General features: G+C 36.2%; 1 protein-coding gene across 8 annotated transcripts in view; it reads right to left on the minus strand.

Annotated features, from left to right (window-relative positions):
• Window positions 1-1454: 1454 nt before the first annotated feature.
• Window positions 1455-24916, minus strand: part of Il1rap (interleukin 1 receptor accessory protein) — a 129658-nt gene continuing 106196 nt past the window's right edge. For 2 of the 8 annotated variants that reach the window (XM_087186704.1, XM_004834781.3), the window contains 3 exons: window positions 19679-19822; window positions 17454-17597; window positions 3592-7891 (listed from right to left, as the gene is read on the minus strand). In XM_087186704.1, the coding sequence (XP_087042830.1) occupies window positions 7170-7891; window positions 17454-17597; window positions 19679-19822 (1010 nt within the window). In that variant the 3' untranslated portion in view covers window positions 3592-7169. Of the gene's footprint in view, window positions 3221-3591; window positions 7892-11853; window positions 15078-17453; window positions 17598-19678; window positions 19823-24916 lie in introns of those variants that run through there. The other 6 variants (XR_001183431.3, XR_015441028.1, XR_001183428.3 and 3 more) reach the window with 6 other exon arrangements.

A 24916-nucleotide genomic window follows, 5' to 3' on the forward strand; every position in this document is an offset into this window, starting at 1 on the left:
TATGCTACTATGGTGTTTTTAAAACATGTCCATAAGTCCTTTGGCACTCCTCCCTTCGAGAGGAGGAGGTACATTCCCTACCTCTTGACTTTGAGCTGGCCTGACAATTCCTCTCTAGCCAATGGAATGTTGCAGAAATGACAGTGTCACTTTGGAGAAGAGGTCATAAGCGACTCTTTGGCTTCCTCTTTGATCTCTGGAGTAGATCACTTGCTCGGGGTACTCAGGTAGTCCCATGGGGAGGTTCCTACAGGGAAATTCCTACAGCAAGACCCTAAGGTTTCCTACCCACGTCCAGGGCTCAGTGGAAGTCCTGGCTTCTCCATCCCCAGTCAAAACTCAGATGAGCACAGTCCCCGCCAAGTGTTTGGAAGTCTCATTTGTAAAGTTGAGCACGAACCATGCAGCTAGGCTGTGCCCAAATTTCTGACCCATGGAAACTGAGGTCATGAATATTTGTTGTTTTAGTTTCTAAAGGGTGATTTTTTTTAATAGCAATCCAAAATAACTGAGTTATCTTTCCTACTTCTTACTTATTCAGATACCATTTTCATTGTCTTTAATACTTAAAGCAATCAGTAGCTAAACTTGCTATTTATAAATTTTAGATATAAAGCATTCCAATTAGACCATGTGCTTTTGAAAATAGCTCAGTATTCTACAATGTAAGAAAATCCTCATCTTCTTACCTTTCTTTGGTAACAAAATACTAACATCAATACTAATATTAATAATAATAACATAACTAAACATATATTTTATAAATTTATTATATAATTTTATCTAGCCTTACAATTGGAGATAAACACTTCGTTATCCCCATTTGATTCATAAACTGAGAATGAGAATGAAACTGTGCTATTGAAAGTTATACATTCAATAAAAGAATCTGTATTTCAAATTATATTTTCTGAGTCCACTGTAATATTTTTATAAATCGAGGGTGTTTATAATGAAAATAACCATTCAATTTTCATTCCTAAACCCTGACATCTACTCACTACATCCTGTGACTCTTCACTCTGATACCGGGCAGATTTTATACATCTCCTTTCTCTTTTATATTACTGATGTTTAGAAGTGGGCTAATGGGCTTTGTTTGTTTTCCCTTGTTTTGTGGGTGTCTCTTCTTAGAAATCATCTACAGTAATTGTCTTTGCCCATAAACAAGTCATTATATCTTAAACATTTTGTCCTGTTTAGGTGACCAATAACATAGAAATAATAAATACTAGGGCAATAGCCTCATTTGGCTACCCAGATTAGTAACTGCATTGATTATTTCTATAACTTGATTTTCTGTATTTTGTTCTTCTCCTGTTTTATGTAATTGCATAACAAGGTCAATAGTATAAAAATAAACCATTATAAATGATAAAGGATAGTGAATAAAAATTCAAATTTAGTATTTTCATTTCACAAAAAAGAATACTGTCTGCAATATGAGAATTTGTTTTTACCTTTTTATTCCATATTTATAATATATCATCATTGATTTTCCATTGAATAATTTTCAAAAATTGTAAAAGTACTTAAGGCAATTATCCTTACAAGAGCACACATCTAAATCATTCAGGGAGATTTACTGGGCTGGGATCGATCCCAGCTATTTACATTTTTTTTTTTTGAAGAATGACGTTCAATTCTTGTTAAAAACAACTTTCAAAAGGTGTTTCCAAACAGGGTACAGTTAATAATAAATTAACTGAAAGCACATGACACAGCTTATGACAATAGAAATGCATGTCCCATTTCATCTTAATTTTTAGAAATAAAACAAAGAGAGTATTAAAATGTCTATTATCTAGCAAAAAATAAAAATAACTCACGATCTGATTTTAGAATTTATTTGGAACCTTCCTGCTTTCTTCCCATAGGAACATTTCAGCATTGTTCTTTGCATTTAAATATTTCTAAATGTTTGAAATTTCCAAGGGAAAATAAGGATTCGAATTATTCTTAAAAGGATTTTGAAGGCGTACACTACACTAGGAAATAGCACTTCTTTGTTCAACCTTATGTATTAACTCATTAGAACTCATCTTTATCAGCCCAGAGATTTTTTTTCTTAGAATCAAATGATAGTTTACATAATAAAGAAGTCATATAAAATCCAGATCTTTAATACAGAATCCCAATCATAGACAGACTGCTACTCACACTAGTGTTCATACTACCCCGCTAGCATTTGTTTCTTTATCTGAGTTGTTAGCCTGCTCAATTTGAATTCCCTATTTAGCTCTTTAGATAAATGGATCATGTGTGGTTTTTTAATGACCATGTTACATGCTCTGCTGTGTTCTAAATACCTTCAATTCTTCTGAGGCTCCTTGAATATTCAAAATGAAATGGCTCATTTGTAGATAATTTGAGTGTCATATTCTTAGAGAACTAACTAAAGCCACAGAAAGGAAAGTAACCAAATAGAGTAACTTTCACATTTTTAAGCATGCTTTCTCTTCATGAGAAGCTGTCAGAATTATTATGCATTTGTTCAATAACTTTCATTTGGAGAATATTTATGGAAAATATCTACTCTTTTCTGTGTGCTGTTTTATCTTGATTCTTTGGGGTGTTGGCAACCAAGTCTTTCTATTCTTTCATTATCAAAGCATGAGTCCTATCTCATTTTAAAGTGTCTTCCCTCTTCGGGATATCTCATTTTCATCTTCTATATAGAAGAAGACAATACTACATATTTATGTATTTGCCAAGTTCAACTCAATTTTTCTCTTCCTGGGGACACAGAAAGTGTTTTTCTATGTTTTCTATGTTTTCTATGACTTTGTCTATGACTACATTTGAATCTTGGAGTCAATAAATTCTATGAAAATAATGGATGTTGATCTAAGCTGAAGCATTGACCAACAGCAAGCCACACACTTCAGATGGCAAAGCTACAAAAAAATTAACTCCCTCTGTTGGACATGTGTCATAAACAAGATATAAGGCTTCTTATATAGAACTGCTGAAATAAATACTGGAGCTGTTAGCCCAACAGAGCTTATCTTAGTCTATTTAATGCATATGATAACTATAGCAATCCAACCACATTACAAATATCGATGATAAATATACACTGCAAACCACCGTATTCAACTGTCTCCTTGTGTTGAGGCAACTCCAAGGGCTAAACATGCCCCATATTTTGATCTATTGCCTGCAAACAACTTGTTAAAATGACGATTCGTAGTCCTCCTTGGCTGGAGAAAATCAGAGCCTACAAAAGTAAAGAGGAGTAAAAGAGAAGTAAAAATTAAAGGTTCTTAAAAATTTTGTGCATCAGAATCACCTGAGAAATTTATTTAAAGTACAGATTGGCCACACCTCAAAGATACCTATTTAGTTACTCTTGGATAAGGTCAAGAACAATTCCTCTTGCTATGAATGTGAAATGATTCGTATGTATGATTCAAGGAATAGACTTTGTGAAGTCTTGGACAAGACCCTAGTGGAGGCATTCTCTCTTTACATCCTGAACAACAATATAGAAATTATGGGAAAGGTTTGAAAAGTTCCTGTAAGTGGTAGCTTTCAAAGTTTGACCCATGGAATACCTTATTCACATTATCAAGGTCACAGTTTTTGTTGTTGTTGTTTTTAGCAGACTCCTAGACAACGACTAGCATCTCATGAAACAGCCTTTCTGGTGAAGGACTCTGCCCCGAGATCTGAGGTCTTCCCTGTGACTTGTTCCTCAGCAATTCTTGGATGCACAAAAGTTTGAAACTATTATCACAGGGGTTGTCTGTGCATAACTGAATGATTAGTTTAATTTATTATCCATACCTTTTATCTGAACTGCAACTTTAGTTTTCCCACCACTTCAAATTTTCAACCTGGAAGTGAATATATTATTACTAGAGTTTTCCTAGTTATTGAAACCAGGTATCCACGAGGTCACTCTAGAATTTATAATGACTCACAGCTGCTGCAAGATTAAATTTATTTTCAAGGTCATTAAGGAATATATTTCTAGATTTCCACTAAGAAAAATGCAAAAGGTTGTATTTGGAGGAAAACTTAGAGCACAATCATAAGGTCTAGAGGACACCCAAAATGACTGCTTTTTGAAATTACAATATGTAAACAGGATGTTATATGAAACGATGGTATGACAAAGTCAGGTGATACAGCAGTGTGTAGGGTTACATTAAGTGTGTTTTTATTTGATAGAGTATGGTTCTGTAGAAATAGCGCCATCTAGATGACTTTGTAATAATACTATCATTTCTTTCCTCCAGGGCTGGCACTGAGCAACATGGTAGGAGATGGGATTAGGTGTCAAGTTTCTCACTAATTGGCTGAGTGTCTTTAAGAAGATCACTCATCCTGGGTAGTAGATTTCTGCTCTGAACTAATTTAGATCATTTTATAAAAGTAAAAAATAAAAGAGGTAATTCATATGAAATAAATTTGTAGTATATCAATACCCAGAGGGGTTAATATTATTAACTCCATTTAAGCTAACAGGAAATTGAGGTTCATGTGAGGTCATGATTGAACAAGAGAGAAGAAGAACTCTACTTGACTTTAAACTTATACTCCTTGAGAGTCAATATTTATTGCATAATGATATATTCATTTATTTAACCTTGTAATTATGCCATTTTCATTATGCATGCTCATGGCTTCTAAGATAGTTTTGTCTTATTATCATTTGTCTCATTGAAATACATGACACTGAATACCTCATACAACTGTGGCATAATGGGTCAAGGAATAATAACAGAACTTCCAAGCCTTTCTCCATACAGTAAAAGTAGAACCCATTATCATTCTGACCCCTGTATAACTAATGCCTGAAGTTAGGACTTTGCACTGCTTACACTGTACTTATATTGTCAAAGGAAATTGATACTCATCAAAATTTAGCCTGGAGAGCACACAAATTACACAGCTATTCACACGAGTTCAATGTTAAATTTCATTCTCTCTGCTATTCATTCTTGCATTTATTTTAGGTGCTCAGAAAGTAATTTATAAATAACAAAAGTAATATGTCAACTTTTTGCAAAGATATTTTGCAGTCTGAGATACTGTGTTAATAAGAAACAAGACTAAATATTAATAGGAGCCCCCTCTCCCTCTTGTAACTTACCCTACCCATAATTAACAGATTTGGAGAGAAACTGCTGTCTATCTGCCAAGACCCTTGAACATACATCAAAGATGGATGACTGTCTTCAAGAAAGCATGCAGTACAGAGTAAGGCTTTTCTGATTAATAGTCAGTTAGGGTTTCTTGTCATTCTCTAATGATATGTTCCATGGTGAGTAACATTGCCTCTTGAAGGCCCTTCTCTCCTCCCATTCAGAGAAGAGATCTCTAGTTTCTGGTTCCAACAGTGAAAGAATCTGACATTCATTGGACTAAGCTCACTAGCAGCCAGGATTAATGCACTGAAGGTGACTTTGCGTGCCTAATATAGTCCCTTGCTATTTTCATCTGCTACTATTTAGGGATAGCAGATTTTGTGCTTCTGATTTTCTTATAGTAAACCCAAAAGGCAGGGAACCTCTCCAGAGTATGTAGAAGACACACTACCTTTTAGCCTTTTCTCCCAGGGTGTAGGGATAGGTAAGATCAGCCCTATTCTGAAGACCCAGATGTATTCAGTTTGGAGAGAAATAAACACCCCCATTGCGACCTAGGGGCCAGCTCTGTCCAGTGCCAGTATGGCGGGGGGCACTTGGATCTCCCTTAAGACATATGTTCTTTGGCTGAATACTTCACTTCTGAAATTTCAAACTAGTGGGCCTCAGGCTGAGTATGTTCTACATATGTGTTTTCCTTGGCTCTTTGACTTCATTTTATTTTTTTTTAATAAATCTAAGTCAGCCTATCATTGAGGGTATACATACAAATCTACACTTTCAGTTTCTCTTCAAAAAACTACAATAGCTGGCAGTATAGGGGGATAAATTAATGGCAAAAAACAAATGGAGCTGAGTAAAACCTGTCCTCTGTTTAAGAAATATGTGCTCTTCAGTTACCTAAGGGTTCACAGATCCCTGTTGCATCCCAGACTTGAAAATCAAATGGAAGGTGTTCTTTATTTTTATGTGAAAATGTTTGCAGAAAAGAAATCCTTGCTTGTACTATATTCCATCTACCTTGGCACAGTACTAAATAGAGACCAAGAGCATTATGCTTATATCTGGCAGCCCATTTGCTTTTATTTTTGTTACCTTCTGATCCTTGTAGGCACTCGCATTTAATATCCCTTCTCAGAATTCTGAATGAGCAAAAGTGATCAAGACACCAAATTCTCCCTTAAATACCTTACATACTGAAATTTTCAGCTGTTAGCTTTGGGGGAAAAAAAAGCAATGAGATTATTAAATGAACTCCACGTCACTTGGAACATTTTCTCACTGTCTTTTCAGGTCCTTTCCCAGGTTTGTCTTAATAAACATCAGGAAGAAACTAAAGGACAGCTGAGTCTTCCTGGTACCTACGCCAAATCTCAATTTCCTGAAATGGAGCACTCTTCACATTTGAATACAAAAGCCAGAAAAAACAGAAGGGAGACAAGGAGTTAAAAATTTGTTAGTACAAATGAAATTACATAAAAATATAACTTTACTGATGCTAACAATGTTTGGAAGTTGGGAGCACGCTAATGTATAATGAGACAGAGAACATCATGTGTCCCTGTGTGGGTACGTTTGGTCCTTTGAGGGAAACGTGTTGTAAGTTTTGTTGTTGTTGTTGAACTTTGTTCTACAACTTCCACCAGAACCCATTCTTTCCCATGATGCTCCCTTGGTATATATACACTCTATAAGTCTCATAGCCCAAGTGCACCTGTCTAGCTCATCGCAACATGAGGTCAATCAACAAACTCAAAGGAAATGTGTTTAAATTCTTGGTTGCATTTTAAACCATTGGGCAAGGCAGAGGATCAGACTTCAGGCGACTTTCACATACTGACCTTCTAGGGCCCAAGAAGAGAGTGCTCTTCTGAGGCCAATAGACGCAATAACTCTGAATTCGGGTTCTTCAGGTCTTTTGACTCCTAGAAATAAATAGTTTTTTAAAAAATCAATCAAAGGGACACAGACCCGATAGTCCATGAGATGATAAAAAAGTCCGTTATTCCCAAAGGTTGATGACAGAAAGAGGGTTGGCAGGGATAGGCAGCAACCACCCACCACACACGGTAATTATAGGATATAAAAGTCATTGTTATTAGATACATCTGTGAAATGGTGAAGAGCAAGAGCAGAGATCTGGGGCACAGGGGGGGGTCCCAAGCTGGTGCCATTTTGCATCCACTGAGTTTCTGGCTCTTGGGGAGCAGGCTTACAGAGGTGCGTCTCCCACTGGGGCTGGCTGTGGATCTCTGCGCGGCTCTTGCTCCTCAGGTGGCTCTCCCCTTCACAGTAGGTGACACAGCAGCGGCAGGCTGCCGAGGGCTTCCCTCGCTGTTTGGACACTGTGCCTGTGGCTGCGGGAGCCCCCGAAGGCCTCTCTGAGCTCTGGAGTTCTGGGGCCTCTTTCAAACGACTTCTCCTCCTCTGAACGTGATCCAGACTGATGTCAGACTGAGAAGAGCAGCTTTCATTCCAGCCAGAACTGGCACTCAGACTTCTGAGGGGAAGAGCCAAGCGCAAGGCCTTCCAGAATTTGGAGCTGGAATGTTTGGACTTTTCTCCCTTCCAGCTCACAAAAGACACCGACTCCTTCAACTGCAGGATGCCTGGGTGTGGACGCTCAAGGGGCCGGTACTCCACCACAATGAGTTTGGTGGCAATGGAGTTCTGGCACATGACGCCCAGTTTGAACTCCAGCATGCTGATGCTCTTCTCCGTCAGGTAGTCTGGGCTCAGGACCACAATCATCCTCCGGCTCCTCTGAATGAAATCAAAAACTGCTTCCACTGTATCTACAGGAAAATGAAAAACAGCGTAATGGCTAGTGAAAACTTCTCTACAGCCCAGGTCCACACTGTTGAACCTAAAAAAGGACAGGCAGTGAAGAAACATTCGAGAAGACAGGATGTGAGTGCTGTATAACCCCCACATTCGAGAACTTAAGCAATCTCACGGACATCATCCTTTGTCACAGCTGCAAGGAATTTGCTACCTTTAAAGAGGAGGAGGAATTTTAGCTCATTCTTGTCCCCTACTGCAAAACTTCATGTCAGCAGTCTCCTTCTTGAATAAACCCTTCCTTTAACATCAAAAATGAATAAATAACTAAAATTGGTATTTAAATCAACCAACTCTAAAAGCAGCTACTTCTGTCTCTGTCTTGTTTTGAAATCTTCATCTCTGCTATTTTTACCTGATGCCAATATCTGACTCCCCATGTTTGCAGTACTTGACAACAGTTGCGATGTTACTGCTTTCTTCTTACCAATAGAATATATATGTTTAGGATTTCTCTCATATTCCATCCACAATATAATTTAAATCCTCCTACCCACTGGTATAATTTCCTCTGAAGAATATTGTTTATATATGTGGCTTCTAAGAATATTTGAAGAGCAAAGCCACTGACTTGGTTGATTAGCAAAGTACAGTAGGAATTAATATCTTCTAAGATCCTCAGTTACGTATTTCCTTTGACATCTAACTTTGGGATGTAACATTGACCTTGTCAAATAACGTTTCCTTCCTTCCTTCCTTCCTTCCTTCCTTCCTTCCTTCTTTCCTTCCTTGTCCTTTTATGTGCATGTATGAATGTTTATATGTATTTGTTTGTGTGTGTTGTGTAAGGAATCGACTAGAAATCAGTTAAAGACACAAAAATACAACAAAGGGTAAGAATCAGTCAATTAATTAAAACTTTTACAAATCACTCAATTCTGATAGTAAGGTGGATTTGGACAGGTATCCAAAGAAAGTTCTTCAAATAAATGCAGTGCTTAATGCACTGTGAGATTTAGCAACTCAGACAATGTAATTATCCAAAGGAAAGGTCTTTCCCAACTTTAAACAGGGTCTAGAGACAAACTTCAATTGTACTTACACTTTGGAGACACTTTTCGCCTTCAGAAGACAACATGAAGGTTTGTGGTGAGTTTGATCATTATGAACTTGACAGAGAATGAGGGAGCTAGGAACCTTCCCAAAGTATTTGTTTCCAATCAGGAAATTTAACATGAATTTGAATACAAATTGGAAAAGATGTCAATTTTCAAGAACATTTGATTGGCTTAATGAGAATGTAAACGTATTTTTAGAGCATTTTTGTTTTGCAATTGCAAGATAAATTTAAATTTTCGCTTCACTTGAAAACCTGTGTGTGCATGCTCACCTTCAAACCCATGTGTGTGTTCTGATAACTTCTTTGTTCCCTCCAGTCCTACTCAGAATTTTATGAAGTTGCTCATTCAATAAAATGGAGAATATAAGACTAGAAACTCTTCTATTTCTCCTGGCTCATAAGCACAAAAAAGACAACATGGCTAGCTTTTGAACACAAGGATTTTGTACAAATTCCACAAGTGTGTGTTGTTTGGAGGGGATCAGGGTGGGGTATGTGTGGTGTTTCTCCTCAAAATACAGTACTCACTTTAGAAAAATGTATGTTCTTTCTGATAGAGATCCCGAGGTTGAAAATAAAACACTTTCTTAGATCTAAAAACACTGCCTTTAGAGCTTCTTGCTGTTTAAAAAGTTGTGATGTTTCCAGAAAGGAGAACATTTACATTTGAAGGAGGACAATGGTAAATACAGACATGAGTGGCTGAACTGCAAACATAGTGGAATGAAAGAGGAAATGCTTCTCGGAGGAGCCCTAGGCATATGGCAAGGTTCCTCACTTGTTACTTTAAAAGAAGCTACTTCCTTTCATGGGGGACTTTAAAAATAACGTCCATATTGTCAAAACTTCCTACTTGAAGTTGGGAGTTACTATCATTTCTTAACAGTAAATAGTATTTGCAGAGGGAGTAATAAGTTAGATTGTTAATTGTTTGTCTCAAAACAATGAAGCGTGGTGGTGTAATGACAGGATCAATTTTCTTTTGCAGCACTCAATTGGCTTTGAAGTCATAGAAGTGGCACAGAACTCCATAATACTCAGGAACACTTCTGTGTTTAAAAGTCATAATCTTCCTGGAATTCACCTCGACTAAGTTACGGGTATAATTTCATTCTTTGTCTAGGATACTGGTGGAAGAAAGAATAGCAAGTCTCTCTCTCTTTCTCTCTTTCCCCCACACTCTCTCTCCCTCTCTTTCCCTCTTTCCCTCCCTCCCTGTCTCTGTCCTTTAAAACTTGAAGAGTAATAAAAATTTAGCACTTAATCTAGAAGATAAATTTAAATTAAAATCTTGATTTCTCTATTATGTTTTTATTTTAATATCTTTGAGTTCAATCATCTATAAAATGCATTTAAGAATAGACTTCTAGGGCTTTTGAAACAAATTGGATATCTACATGTAAATGTGTAGCATGCAGCAGATATTTGAATAATTTGACTAAATTATTACTAAATGTCTAGTGAGCATCATTTCAAATAGCATATACTGATGTTTATTGAACTTGTATCAATTCCTGATACTAACCTTAGAACATTACTTTATATGAATTTATGAGAAAAACAGGCTTCAATAAAATTCTTTGTATTCAATCTAAAATAGTTGTAGATAAGAAGTATTGCTGAAATAGTCAGTGTCCTACCTGATTGTGAATGTTACTTTACACCTCTTAAGTAGAAGTAGAAAAACAGGAAAGATTAGTTGTTAAATGTGTCTCTCATACAATGCGTCTCGTAAATGTGTCTCTGCAAATGTATTTGTGAGAAAGACCTAGTAGAATCAGTAAATGATTGAAGAAAATATCTGGAGAGTTTTAACAAGGTCAGTAATATCCTGGTGAACCATAGTGACAAAATGCTGATACCGAATCTTCTGAACACTCACCACTGTGTTCAAGAAGATCATATAATACTTGAGAGGATCTTAACACTCATCACCATCTATCCAATACAAAACACCCATTTATAAAATCTAATATGAGTCCTCGAGCCTCTAGTTGTGTATCTCCTATTATGGAGATGTAACATGTCCAAGTATAGTGAATTCCATTAATCTTCAACTATCTTACAGGTGTTTCTTAATTAACCAGAAATATGCTCTTGACTTTGACCCACTGATCCTAACTCTACCCTTTGGAGACTATTTGACAGGAGAAAAATACTTCAGTAGAAAAATTTTTACTAAGTTAACCAGTTCAGAATGTTACAGGGACTCAAAAAATATTTTTTGAACAAATAAGTAAATGGGTTTTTTTTTTTAAAGCAAGGAAAAAATATTTTTTGAACAAATAAGTAAATGGGTTTTTTTTTTAAAAGCAAGGAGTCATCCTTATCATTAAAGGCTCAATATTATTAACCCCAAAGAAAATGCATCCCAAATATTTTTCAATGGCTTATTTATTTGAAGTTTTATAGGAATGCATCTGATTCAAACTATCATATATTAAGGAAGGGCATTAATTTCTTTATCCTCTTCTAGAGCAAATGTCTTGGGCTCACATTAAAGCTGAAAAGGGAAAAGATTCATATAATCTACCCATGTTCCACACTGAACCAATAGGAGTAAGTTTGTGGTTTTTTTATTAAATGAATCACTCCTCTCCCCCATTTCTATACCTGTCTCTACACACACACACACACACACACACACACACACACACACATCCTAGTACACTTAATTCTTTTGCTAATATATAAAAGAAATATTCTTCATAAGAATTTCACCCCTTTCTCAGATTTCTTTCAGACAGAATCTTAACTATCAAAACTTACTTGATTTCCTTTTATAAGTACAATCTTTTTTTTATTCTAATTTTTATGCCCAAACATGAAAATAAAGACATGAACACATGCGCAAAATAAAATTCAAAGCTGTAAATAAATGGTTTATTTTAACAATATGTAAATTTACATACCAAATGAAAAACGGAAAATACAAAATACATGAATAAAATTAAAAGATAACCTTAAAATTCTAAAACTATCAAAAGAAAATGGGTAATTAACAAGTGAAGTGATCATGTCTCCAAATACAGTGGAATACTTTTTTATTAGAATACTAGGGAATCGCCTAAGTTACTGTACAAGAGAGAATTAAATAAACTGTCATTGTGTAATCAGACACTCTATACAGCATGGCTCTTTGTTAACCTGTATGCAGAAGTCCTTATATCATAGATCTAAAACCATTAGTTTTTTTCAATTAAGAGATATGACTTGTTCTTGCTGATAAATTATAAATATGTGTCCCCATCTCCCTCAAATATTCTGAACTGGGCATTTTCTGAAACACAAAAAACCAAAACAAAAACTTGAAACTAAGTTCTCTTCGGGCGAGACATGTTACTTAGATTTGACATGCTCTGTATCACAGCATTTGGAGAAGCCCAGTACCAAACACAGTAATATAAACAGGAAAAAAATTAAGTAATTTCTAGGAGCACCCAATGGGATTAGGGATAAATATGGAATCAAAAAGTGCAAAAGGAATGCAGCCTAAAAGAGAATAACCCCCAAAGATGAGACTATCCCTTGTGAACCTAAAGCTCAGGCAAAAAGAAAAGAAATGAAGCTGAAAGCTTATCTGGAGACAACTCTCCTCTGGTATTGTGACTGGAGTTAGTAGGACGAATAACAGTGATTCATAATAAGGAAAAGCATTAATAAGTCTAAAAATAATGATTCAAAGAATGACTCCATATCTATAGTTTTTTGGCAAGATTTCAGAGGGAAAACTTTTTTCATTTTAAAATCATCAGTAACTCATAGAGAAATGATTTATGAACTTTAACACTGATGAAGGACACAAAAATATAGAGGATAATTTTAGAGTTGTTTATTAACATTTACACTACTGAGATAAGGGCTTTCCTTAACTTATGGGTTATTGTTTCATAAGGTATTCAGACTCAATTATAGGTATATTTATTGTCCCGTATTATTCAACAGTCCCCATAGCTAAGCACTGAGATTAACATAGCTTAGTTTCTCAATGTATCTGCTGAGACTATAATAGAAAATCAACTGATACCAGGTGACTCTCTAGTGTTTAGCAATGACTATGGAAGTTCAGAATCATCCAAATCACTGCAACGCAGATCAACTGTAGCAGTAGTAAGTTATTATACTAATTTAAAGAAGAAAAGAACTAACAGCAACTACCACTGTGAATTCACAAATATTAATGGACTGAAAACACCAACACAAAAGCATAATAGCACAAACACATTAAAAACTGGACAAAAGTTCTAGTGGCTTGTAATATTGTTCCAATGGTATATATAATATATATCATACACAAAGATAATTCATGTGCAAAGGTAAAAACACACATATGTACATACAAGTTATGGATATTTATATCCATACACACATGTATGAATTTTATCTGCATGAATATGTGTGCATGTGTATACTACCTACATATAACACAGATACCCACCATTCTGTAAACTCTGCACTTAGGTCTGTCTTCTCCAAATCTGACATATCGTAAAATTTTCCTTAAAATCAAGTTTAATTGACAGTAACCTTTTAGGAGGACTTACTTGGAATAAACCATTTCCTGTACTGGTGATTAAATTATGGAAAGTACAATGAATTCTTTTAGAATATTAATGCTAAGAGCACCTTTCAAGGTCACTAAATCTACTCTCTACAATTTTTAATAAGGAGACACCAACAAATGAGGAGAAATCACTTTTCCAGTTCTCACATCAGCGAGGCTAGGATTAAAACACAAATTGCCCAACATTCTGTTCTGTGCTCTTTTCATAAGTCAAAAATGCCCTAAAAGCATTCTATTGTTTTCTTGCTCTCCATTAGCACCATTAAGGGATTCTTCTCAGGCTGTACTAAGTGCAAAGCCACCTGTAACGTCTGCTTTGCTTTGATTTTTACCTGCAAACTCTGAATGTTGATGTAAGAACTTAGGAGTTAGAGGGATGGATATAGTTTAATCTGTAGATAACTTGGAAATGACTATAATAAAAATTGTTCTATATTTTTCAAGCTTACAAACATGACGTTAAGTACCTGAGATGAGGGAAAATGTGGAATAATGGGAGGAAATCTAGCATGTCCTTTAAATCAATCATAAGGAACATTTCTCATCACACTGTTTTCTGTCATCCTAAGTGGGTGTGGGTCTTGTTGTAGTGGTGTGTTGTTTAGTAAAATGAGCAAACTTACCTTCAGCTAAAATGAATTTATGCCCCGATTATTTTTTTAAATTTTATAATGGATGTGTGAAAAATAAAATAAAATAAAAACTGTATTCATAAACTCATAATACTCCTGACAACAGATCTACTGGCAAGGCTGCTCCATAATGTTAAGATGGGAGATGAGAGGGAGGAGGAGGAAGAAGGAGGAGGAAGAGGAGAAGAGGAAGAGGAAGAAAGAGTAACAGGAAAGAGGAGGTGGAGGAATGGAAGGAGGAGGAGGAAGGGAAATTCACATCACCCAGGTCTTTGCTTGGAAAGAATGTGCGTAGTGACATCAGTGATGGTGACAGACTGCTGATGATATCATTCTAAACCTCTGTATTGCCTGAGAAGCAGAATAACCAGCCATACAGTCACCCTGAATTTATCCCCATGAGGACGCTCAGGCAGAATATTTTCTGCCTATGAAAACAAGAACTAGCAGTGAGGAAAGGGAAACTCTTTCTTCCAGGAGTGCCCTTTGTTTTTCTCTCTCCTTTCATTGTCCCTGTCATACATTTTTCAAGGACGAATAGGAAAGACCCTGCTTGTCACTGCTAGCCCGCCTGGGGCTCTTCTTCACTGGCAAGGCCACCTGCAGCTGCTTCCAGAACCTGCCCTGTGGATACTTGGATTTCTCCCCTTTCCACTTAATGACCGTGAGCACCGTCTTAGCCCTCTTCAGCTCTTTCACCTTCGTCTCCTTCACAGCTTTGTACTGTACTAAAATGACGTTGATGTTGCCCCGAGAGGCCATATTTTCTAGGCCAGCCTTGAACTCCAGGAGGGCTTGGGTTCCCTGGAGCACGTAGTTGGGGCTTAGGACAACCAGGAGGCGTCTGCTTTTCTGAATGAAGCTCAAGGTCTCATCTGTGACAACTGGGAAAGAAAACACCAGGGGGATTAGTGTCGGCCAAGAACTATCCAAAAGCATAGGGCTGGAGGAGCAAATGTAGGGGATTTCAGATGACAGCCTGAGAAATGAGGTGGGTTTTTTTGTTTTTACCAGCAACATTTTGAACAGCTTTCTCCTGCTGTCCACTAACCATCATCCTGTCCAGTAACTGCCATTTTCCTAAGGGAAAATGGAAACTGTATACAAATATTCTACTCTCCAAAGAATTTCAAACAAGCACAGCTCCAAAAGGTGCTATATTTCTCTGACCTCAGTCTTCAAAAGTATTATTTGATTCACAAGGGATGTGTTGTACTAAAATCAGTTTCTTCAAACAGTGTGGCATGTTGCAGCCTAGTCAAATTAGATTTGAACCTTTTTTCCCCCAAAGGCACCCAGCATGAAAAGCATTCATAAAGTTATATATTACAGAGTCAAAATCATAGAATTTCACTTTTTGCTAACACAGGACACGAAAAAGCAGAATCTTTACGTTTTAAAACTCCCTCTCTTTTGTTGGACAGCTCCCTGACTCAGATTGATACCTCTATGTCTTGGAATAAGAACTTCAAAAATTCTAGCCAATCAAATAATACTTCAACTAGCAAAACATTCCCAATTGAGGTTCTACATCTCTTTGCTCTAGAGATCATATTTGTTCCTACATCCTTCTCCTTATAATCCTTTTCTTACTGTGTGGAGCCATGGGTTTCAGCAGCTGCCAGCTCTGATGTGTCTGCTTTCATTAACTACCAAATACTTTCTCCACGTTAAAAAAAAAAAGAGGAAAATTAAAATGCAGAAGAATTTTATTCTGCTGTCAGGGCTTTGATTAATTCTCATCACTAAATTCTTCGGACTAATCTATCTCATTACAGATGCTTAGCAAGGACTGTACAGTCCTTTACTGGGTCAGATCTACTGCCAACTCCAGGTAATGCTGGAACTAAGAAACCTATATTAAGACTTGTCACTCCCCAAGCAGTCATTTCCATTCTTAATCTTCACAGGTACCAAAAGCTTGCATTAAAATCTAGCATGTGCAGCACAGAAGATAATCCATGAATGAGACACTGACCATGTGTTGTAGGCACGGAAAGAGACCTAGAAGCAAAGTGGATTGAGTAAGAGCATCAGGGAGACTATAAAGGGCCATCCACCAAAAGCAAGATGCAAAAGGAATTATGCAGAGCTTGAGTTCCTCAAAGAACTATTAACTCTTATAGTTATGTAGGGTTTAACTTTTTGTAACACTTCACAAAGTAAATAAGCAATTGTTGAATGGCTATATGGGTGAATAAATGAATGAATAGGAGATGTGGAAAATTAAGTGTTAAAATGAGTGAAATGTATCCCTTAAGTGTATAATTTAGTCATCATTTCCGGGCAAATTTAGACTGAAGGAGATGCTTTTTCTGGATAATGACTAGAAAGGTAATGTAACTGATCCATCTAATTCAAACTGAGAATACAATTTTAAATCTTTGTCTCAATTATCACATAATGATTTTTCAAAACCATGTAAACAAATGATGAATATAAACAGGATTTTTGAGGAAGAAAATGAGCTTATCATGCTTAAGATCAGAGACAGTACATAAATTTCAAAGGTAGGTAGTTTAACAGCGGGTTTATAAATGTTACTTATCTTAAAAAGACTCAAACCATTACTTAGTGTGTCACCAGTTGGACTTGAGAACATATATTTTTGTTATAAAATATTCAGCAATTGAAGCTTTCATTTTTTAAACCTACTAGAATATACTGACCTAATAAACTTTTACATTAAATCTCCAATTAAAAATTGGTAGAAAAGAAGATGCAGGCTTAAGGAAAAGGAGAAAGTGAGAAGCATTAGTTTGCTGGAAAATAAAGGAAAAGGAAATGTAAAAATGACAAAGGCAAATATTCTAATTATTTTCAGTAATGTATTCTTTTCTGCAACTCAATTTTAATACAAATGAGTAAACTTCAAGTTGTAAAAGTAACTTATTTTGTAAACTTAGTCTTTGTAAAAAAAGAAAATTCTAGGCAAAACAAAATAGATCAACTGAAGCCTAAAAATCTCAATGTGACTAAACAGAAAGCTGTGGTACTTTAATAGAGCTCTAATCTACCACATACCCACAGTTTTCTGGTAAGGAGTTCTTAAAAATTACAAGGGTAACTATTTTGAAATCATAAACCAGACTGAATAGTATACATACTATAATGAGGTTTTAATTTAAAAGAAATCTCTATTCCTTTAAAACTTGCATATTAAATATCCAAAGTTGCGAATATAAGCTATGACTCTCATATTTGGTCCAAAATTGAGGATCATCTTTGCCTTTCAGAATGGCATCTTTTGAAATACCTACTTCCCCCAGGCAGACTATCTCGATCAAAGATGCACAGCTTGTATCCAAATTCATTCTCCAAAACTCCACGGAGGGTCAGTAAGACGAATTCTTCTTCTTCAGCATTTCTTGCGTAAGACACATAAATATCATACTCCTTCCCATCTACCAAAAGGAGCACAGATCCATTTAGATTAGGAGTTTATTAATAGTGTTACTTTTTTCTTAAATCTAATTTCTGCATATTAGACAGTTTTATTTTTTACAAGCATGAATTATGTGACAGATTCAATGTGATTTTCCACTGGTGACAGTCTCCAGGCAAAATGGCTATTTAAATTCAAATTTTATCTGATGTGTCTTTAACTGCTGACTTAATTAGCTTAGGAGCTCCCTAAGGACTTGGTAAAGCATACTTCAGGGTGTGTCATAGAAGTGTGGCTTTGAGGTCTATATCTAGGCCCTGGATCCCTCATTGCTCTGGGGGCTCTTCTTTCTGGCCACCTGGAAGCCAGCAGCTTTGCTCCACCATTCCCCTCCACCGTGATGTTCCTACCTTAAAGATAGTCAAACATGAACTGAATCCTCTGAAACCATGAGCCTAATTAAACCTCTTTTCCTTTAAGTTGTGGTTGTCAGGTATTTTGTACCAGTAAGATGAAAGCTGACTTATACAGTCTCCTAATCTAATCTCATTTAGTTGAGTCTATAGTGGAGAATGAGTGAGGTTTGGTGCATTCAACTGTGAATAACAGAACAAGGATGTAAACTGTATGTGCTAGCATTTAATGCCATGCAAAAAATTCCTACTCCCTATCATAGTATATCATTCAACACTATATTAAAATTAAAAATCGAGTAAGACTTTTTGACAGTATTTAAATTATACATGAAATGGGCCAGGGATTTAGTTCAGTGGTTGCGCCACCTGCCTTACAAGTGCAAGGACCTGAGTTGGATCCCCAGTACCAAAAAAAAAAGAGACTAAATTATACATGAAAAGAACTACAGTTAAAATATACTTATATCCAATGGAATAATCTTTCCCCAAATTGCCTAATTATAGAAGTCACAAGTCACTGGAAATACAGATTATGTGCCTGTTCCAAAAGCCTACTGCATTAGAATCCTTATGGGATAGACCTAAGAATCTGTATATTAAAAAAATGCTTCTTTCCCATTGAAAGGCATTCTTTTTTCACTAGATCACTGTTTCTTAAACTTTAATGTGCACATGAATCATCTGGAATATGGCTAAAATATAGGTTCTGATTTAGTAGGGGTTAGATCTAAAATTTTCCCTCTGTTATCAGATGATGCAGATGCTTCTGTTTGATGGATCACTCTTGAATATAAATAGTGTGAACTTGCACCATACAATACAGATACCATAAAGCATGTGACTATTGAAGACCTGAAATAGAGCTAGTGTAAACTGAGACGTACTATAAGTATGCAATAGAATGTATTCTACATTTTGAGTATTTTCATGCCAAAAGGAATGTAAAATGTCTCTTATTAAATTTTTAATCTCAATTACATGTTGAAATTACAATATGAATACACAATCAAATCAGTACTCTCATTTGTTTCTTTTTACTTTTTCTAATGTGGGCATTAGAAACACATGGTATCTTAGTTACCTTTCCTGACTGCTGAGACAAAATACCTGACACTCAAAGTTAAAGGAGGAAAGGTTTATTTTGGCTCACAATTTGTAGAGGTTTCAGTCCATAATTGGCTGACTCCAAGGCATGGTGGCATGGCAGAGGGGCATCACAGAGGAGAAACAGTTCATGGCAGGCAGAAGGCAGCAAAGGCATCCAAGCAGCAAGCAACAAGTGACAAGCCACAACAATAGCCATTTTTTCCCTTATATCTTACCCAGGCTACTCACACCCTGAATCCTAGCATCACACCTTGAATCAATCCCAGCATCACATCCTTGATCCCAGCAGCACAAACTCTAGATCCAGCCACCTCTGAAAATCCCCATCTATGACCACATGAGGCTTTGAGGGGACATCTAGAAACAAGCCTTAACATATGGCTTGCATTTTATTTTCCATTTGGACAATGCAAATCTAGATTAAATGACACACCAATGTACAAAAAGATGACAATATACATTGGAAAGATTTTGGATAATAAAGGTTGAACTGAATTTTCTAGTTAATCTAGGTTTTATCAAGTGAATATTTTCTAAGGACAATAGAGGAGATTTACATTAAACTCCCATTCCTTACCTAGAATGGTTTCATCTGTTCCAAAATGAGCCCGATAAAAGAGAACCATCTCCAGCCAGTAAACGTGGTAAACAACAATAAGAATTACCACCAGCAGGACTGTAGCTCCAAAACCACATGCCAATTCCACTGTGTATCTTGGTGCTACCAAAAGAAATAATAAAACAGCAAAACCAAATTAATTTCCATTCAGTGATCATGTTGACACATCACCCTATAATAACTGGAAAAGCCAAGTGGCTGAATCATGAAACTGACCTCTGTGTATAAACAAACAGTTAACATGGTAGAGTTTAGGGTCTATTTTTTAATATTAGGTTGTGTCATATTTACTCATGTGTGCATGTGTGTGTGTGTGTGTGTGTGTGTGTCTAGCACCTGTCATGGGATGAGATTTATAGACTTTGATGATACACAAATTTAAGTAAAATCTTAATATTGGGAAGGATTTAGAAGGATGGCTAATTCAATGCACAATTTGTTACCTAAATCTTCTTAAAACTATTTTTGAATAGTATCATTCCATTCTATGATTGACCATCTATTGGGATGGGGTTCCAAAAGTTCTACCTGGAGAATCTCATCATATTGGCAGAATTTTAATTGTTGGAGCAGCTGACTTGAGTAAAATTTTTAGTGAGTTTCCATTAATTGTAGTTTGTGTAGTGTCATATGGAAGGAATTTAATTTATTTTTCTTTATTTTCTCTGGGCAGAAATGGGGGGCATCCATCAAATGCTGAGCATGCTTGGCTCTGGAAGGATCCCCCATGTTGACAGTTCTAAGATACACATTCAAAAGACTGACTTGTAGAACCTTGCTATGCACACATTTCCATATATAACTGCTTATTTTCAAATCAAAGACACCTTAGCAGATTTTTTTAACTATCAGAAAGAACAAAGTAATTTTGATTTAACTGAAAACTAGATATTAAGTCATTATCCCTGTAAGAAATCCCATTACAACCAAATCATGGGCCACTTTCCTGTCTTACTTACCTTTAGATTTTCCTTTAAAACATCTGGAATATTTAATATCAAGCCTTTGCTCTGCTATGATTCTGGCTGGAATAGTCCTATCCTTTCTTTTTTTAGTTTTCAAGTTCATGTTCAAATATCATTACTTTGTATGAGGTATCATAGAACAAAATTTTGTAACTTGAGCTCTGCCAGTAGAAATTCCCATTCCTCTTGTTTATAATTTTATTAAATCATTGCTCGTACACTGTAATTTGTCTGCAGGCCTGCTTTTCCACCTGCTAACTCTCCACTAAATTATTCATAGTCTTCCAAGTGGAGACTTTTCATTCATGCTACCCTTAGAACATGCAGTATTTCAAATTAACATTTCCAGATATAAAACTTTGCACTACTGGGATGTTAAAAGAAGCCTAGGCATGATTAGGCATCAGAAACTTCTGGTTATTATATCAGCTGTAGTAACAAAATTTATGAGTTTCAAGATAAAACACAAGATTTGCTGGATCTGAAGCAGGAGTGACTCACATTAGGTATAAATTGATTTGATAATTACTTATTGACATTTGTTATTTTCTACAATGGTGGATACAACAGAAATGGTGTCTGAACTTTGGAAGTTAACATTACAACGCAGGGATGTAAGTAAATAAGGCCATAAATATGTTAATTTTAAGTAGCGATGAATGTTAAAAATAGAGGTAATGTGGGAGAGGTGACTGAAGGACAAGGTTTCCCCAGGGGATGGACCTTAGTTAAGGTGGTCTGAGCACCTGGAACAGCGTAGATGCTGTGTCTGCTAAGACAAGTCATGGAAGGTTCTTATTCAAAGCTGGGATAGCTGCTGAGACTCTCCAAAGTGCAGGGATCTTTTCACAATATGTTTTAAAGTTTAATTATATACTAGTGGGGAAAAACATGTCCTTTAGAAGATAATTTATTGTAGAGAAAACAGTAAACAGCCCAGAGCTGAACCTGACCATCTCTGAACAAAGGGCAAACTACAGGGTTTTCAGTTCATTATCCCAGACCCAGGATATTAATCCTACCCCGGATATAGCCTGAGACGTAGCAGTGCAAAATTTTTGGGTACTCTTGTATTTGTTCCAGGAGAAATGGTCCTTCAACATAAGAAGACTCCATCACATGCTCCCAGAACCAATATCAGTGTAGTTATTGAGAATTTACTAAGATCAATTCAGGCAGCTGACATAAAAATCATTGTGTCTCCGGAATTTCTGAGTACCTAGTATGTTAACAGCACACTGGGCTAATCCTGCTGTTATTTTCATTATCTGCTCAGTTTGGGCTGTCTCTGAATGGACACTTTGTCCATCTGCACAAAATCAGGCAAGGGCTAAGAAAGGTCCTTGGCTAGACTTACCTGAAATGGGCTTTTTCTAAATGTCAATCGACATCTTCCTTAATGACCAGGAGATAGATTACCCTCATAAATCTCCCTCTGCCACATTCATTTTACTACTTCCTATTTCATTTCCAATGGGGCTTTTATATTATGTGTCAGATACAGAATGTATTTTGTGTAGCCATCTTGATATTAAGGAGTCTCAAGTGCTATTTAACTTCCTGGACTCTTAAGATAAATGATACTCCAGTATGATTCTTCCACATGCTTGAACCATATGCAAAAAGGGCTGCACAAAGCTTGCAGGTGTAGCTTCCAGGGAACGGTGTCCCTCAGCCTACATTCTCTGTCTTCCCTGACTGGAACCTCTGGCCTTCTGGCGTAATGATTTTACCTTGATGTAATACCAGACCAAAGGGTTTCCAACTGAAGACAAGTGCAGCACTTTGACCAAAATGGACTCCCTCCATCCTTCTTCCATTAGTTTCACTACAAATCTAATTTAGGATATAGCCAAATGGAGGCACATGCTTGCTTTTACTCCTTGAGTTAGAATTTCCTCCATTTCTTCTGCAGTTCCATAGTAAAATTTGTCTCCAGATTATAAACTTCAAACTTTTCAACACTTCATGTCTAATTTCTACCTCACTTTGCGTTCTAGTTCTACACCCATCTGCCTCCTTGGAGATCTCAGTTATTCATCTTCACTGTAGCAATTAGAATCTTGTTAGGTATTGAGTCTTCCAACCAAATGCCAGTTGCTTGGACTTTAAAGTGTTCCCTGCCACAGAACCTGGGGCTACTCAGTGCTACATTGTGGGCACTTCCTTATGATTTTTGAAACTGCAGCAATGACCGTTTTTTTGAATTTTAAACAAAGAGTACACATTATTTAAATGCTGGTTAACAAGAGAGCTAGGACTCAAATTGACTTGCAGACTTGGTTGAATTGGCTACAGTGTGTTACAACTTACATGATGCAGACTTCAGTTTTTGTCCATAGAAGAGAAAGTGATATTGGATTAGCCTTCTTTCTATAATTTCTAAAATAAGGGCTTTTCTTAAATTGGACAAATGATATAGCATATGAGTGTGATTTTTTGAGGGGAAAAACACACAAAATGATTAGCCCCACAATCACTCTGGCTTTTTGCCTGAAGACACTTTTTTGGGTTATGACACAGAAAGGGGAAAGCCAAAAGAAGACAGTGGCTGCACTGAGGTAAGGAGAGAAAAATCAGAGTCCAACGCTATTGTGTTAAACTGAATTCATTGGCCTGGGTATCACAGAGAAAAGAACTGTATACAAAAGCAACTCTAGAAATGTACATGGGTTATCATGACTCTTTTGGGCAAGTGCAAATCTGTGCTAATTTAGGGCGATACTCTCCAAGGTCAGGCAGAGAGTAACACGGAGCTGAAGAATTCTCAGAGCACAGCAAGGCTTGGAGAGAGCTGAACCCAGAGCACTTAGAGGGAAGAGCCTTGGTCAAGCTTCCCGGACACACCAGAGACAAGTAAGTAGGAGCAATCTAGCCCTAGAGGAAAGGCCATTTAGAGCTACTCTTACACAAATAAATGCGATGATTAAAAAAAAAAGAAAGCCAACTAATTGGTGGAATAAAATTCAACACTTACAAAACCAGACATTCAATGATACAGCATCTATAATGTCCACAATGGGAGATCACACAGGAAAAAAAAAGGAAGAATATGATCCACATTCAGAAGAAAAATTGTCAAATAGAAACAGACCCAGAATTGGCAAAGATGATGTAAGTACCAGATTAATACTTTAAACCGTATACTAAAATGTATCTGTTCAATGAACACTGTGAAGAGCAAATAGAAAATATCAACAGAAGCATGTCAGTGGAAAAATTGAAATTAAAAAACTAAAACCTGCATTTCTGAAATAAAAAATGCTACACATTAGATATTACAAAATAAATTATCAGCAGATACTAGAAGCTACCAAAACAGAGAGAAAAAAACAAATGAAAATGGATTTTAAAACTGAGAATGTCAGTCATCTGTGGGAAACTACTGAGCTGTATATCATAAATACAACTGTAGGACTAAAATAATCAGAGAGGCAGGATGACATACTTGAAGAAACAGTGATGGAAAGTTTTTCAATTTAAATGAAAAATGTAAACTTGCAGAACAGGAAAGGCTAATAAATAAGATACATAGAAATCTAGGCCTACTTAAGGATACTGTAATTGTTCAAACCCAGTAATGAGAAAAATCCCAAAACTTGCCACCAGAACAAGAAATGAGACATACGTGAAGGAAACAATAATAAACAAAATGAAAAATTGTCCAATTCACCTTATAAATCATATTAGCCAGGAGAAAATAACATTTTAAAGAGCTAGAATAAAAAGATAAACAAAAAATTTTCAATCAAAAATTATACATCCAATGAAAATATAAACAGAACCATCAGTACAGCATAATGGAAAAAAATCTCTAACAAATTGTTTTGGAACCAATGGACATCAGTGTGAAAAGAAAATTAAACTTTAATTCCTACTTCATATCAATAAAGAAATAGAGATATCTCACAGACCTCAACAAATGGTGAAACTTCATGATTTTGAAATATAAACCTCACCTCAAAATTAAGGTTTTGTATACAATAAAATGTCCAGAAAAAGAAGAAAATAGCATTTGACAGAGTGCGAAAATGTAAATAAGGATCAAAATGTATAATAGATAAATTGAAATAGGAAGAAAAGGTCCAAAGGGGAAGGCAAACAGGGAGGCGGAGGGGAAAGGAATAAATATGAGAAAAGGAAAAAATGGAAACAAAGTCTTTGTAAATAGAGGGGGATGGAGGGGTTGAAGGGAGGACAGGGGAATGGGGGGGCGACCAAGTTAAATCTT

This window comes from Heterocephalus glaber, unplaced genomic scaffold, assembly GCF_053883595.1.
Source record: "Heterocephalus glaber isolate CG9 unplaced genomic scaffold, H.glaber_assembly_v1.0 deba00001504, whole genome shotgun sequence".
Classification (NCBI taxonomy): domain Eukaryota; kingdom Metazoa; phylum Chordata; class Mammalia; order Rodentia; family Bathyergidae; genus Heterocephalus; species Heterocephalus glaber.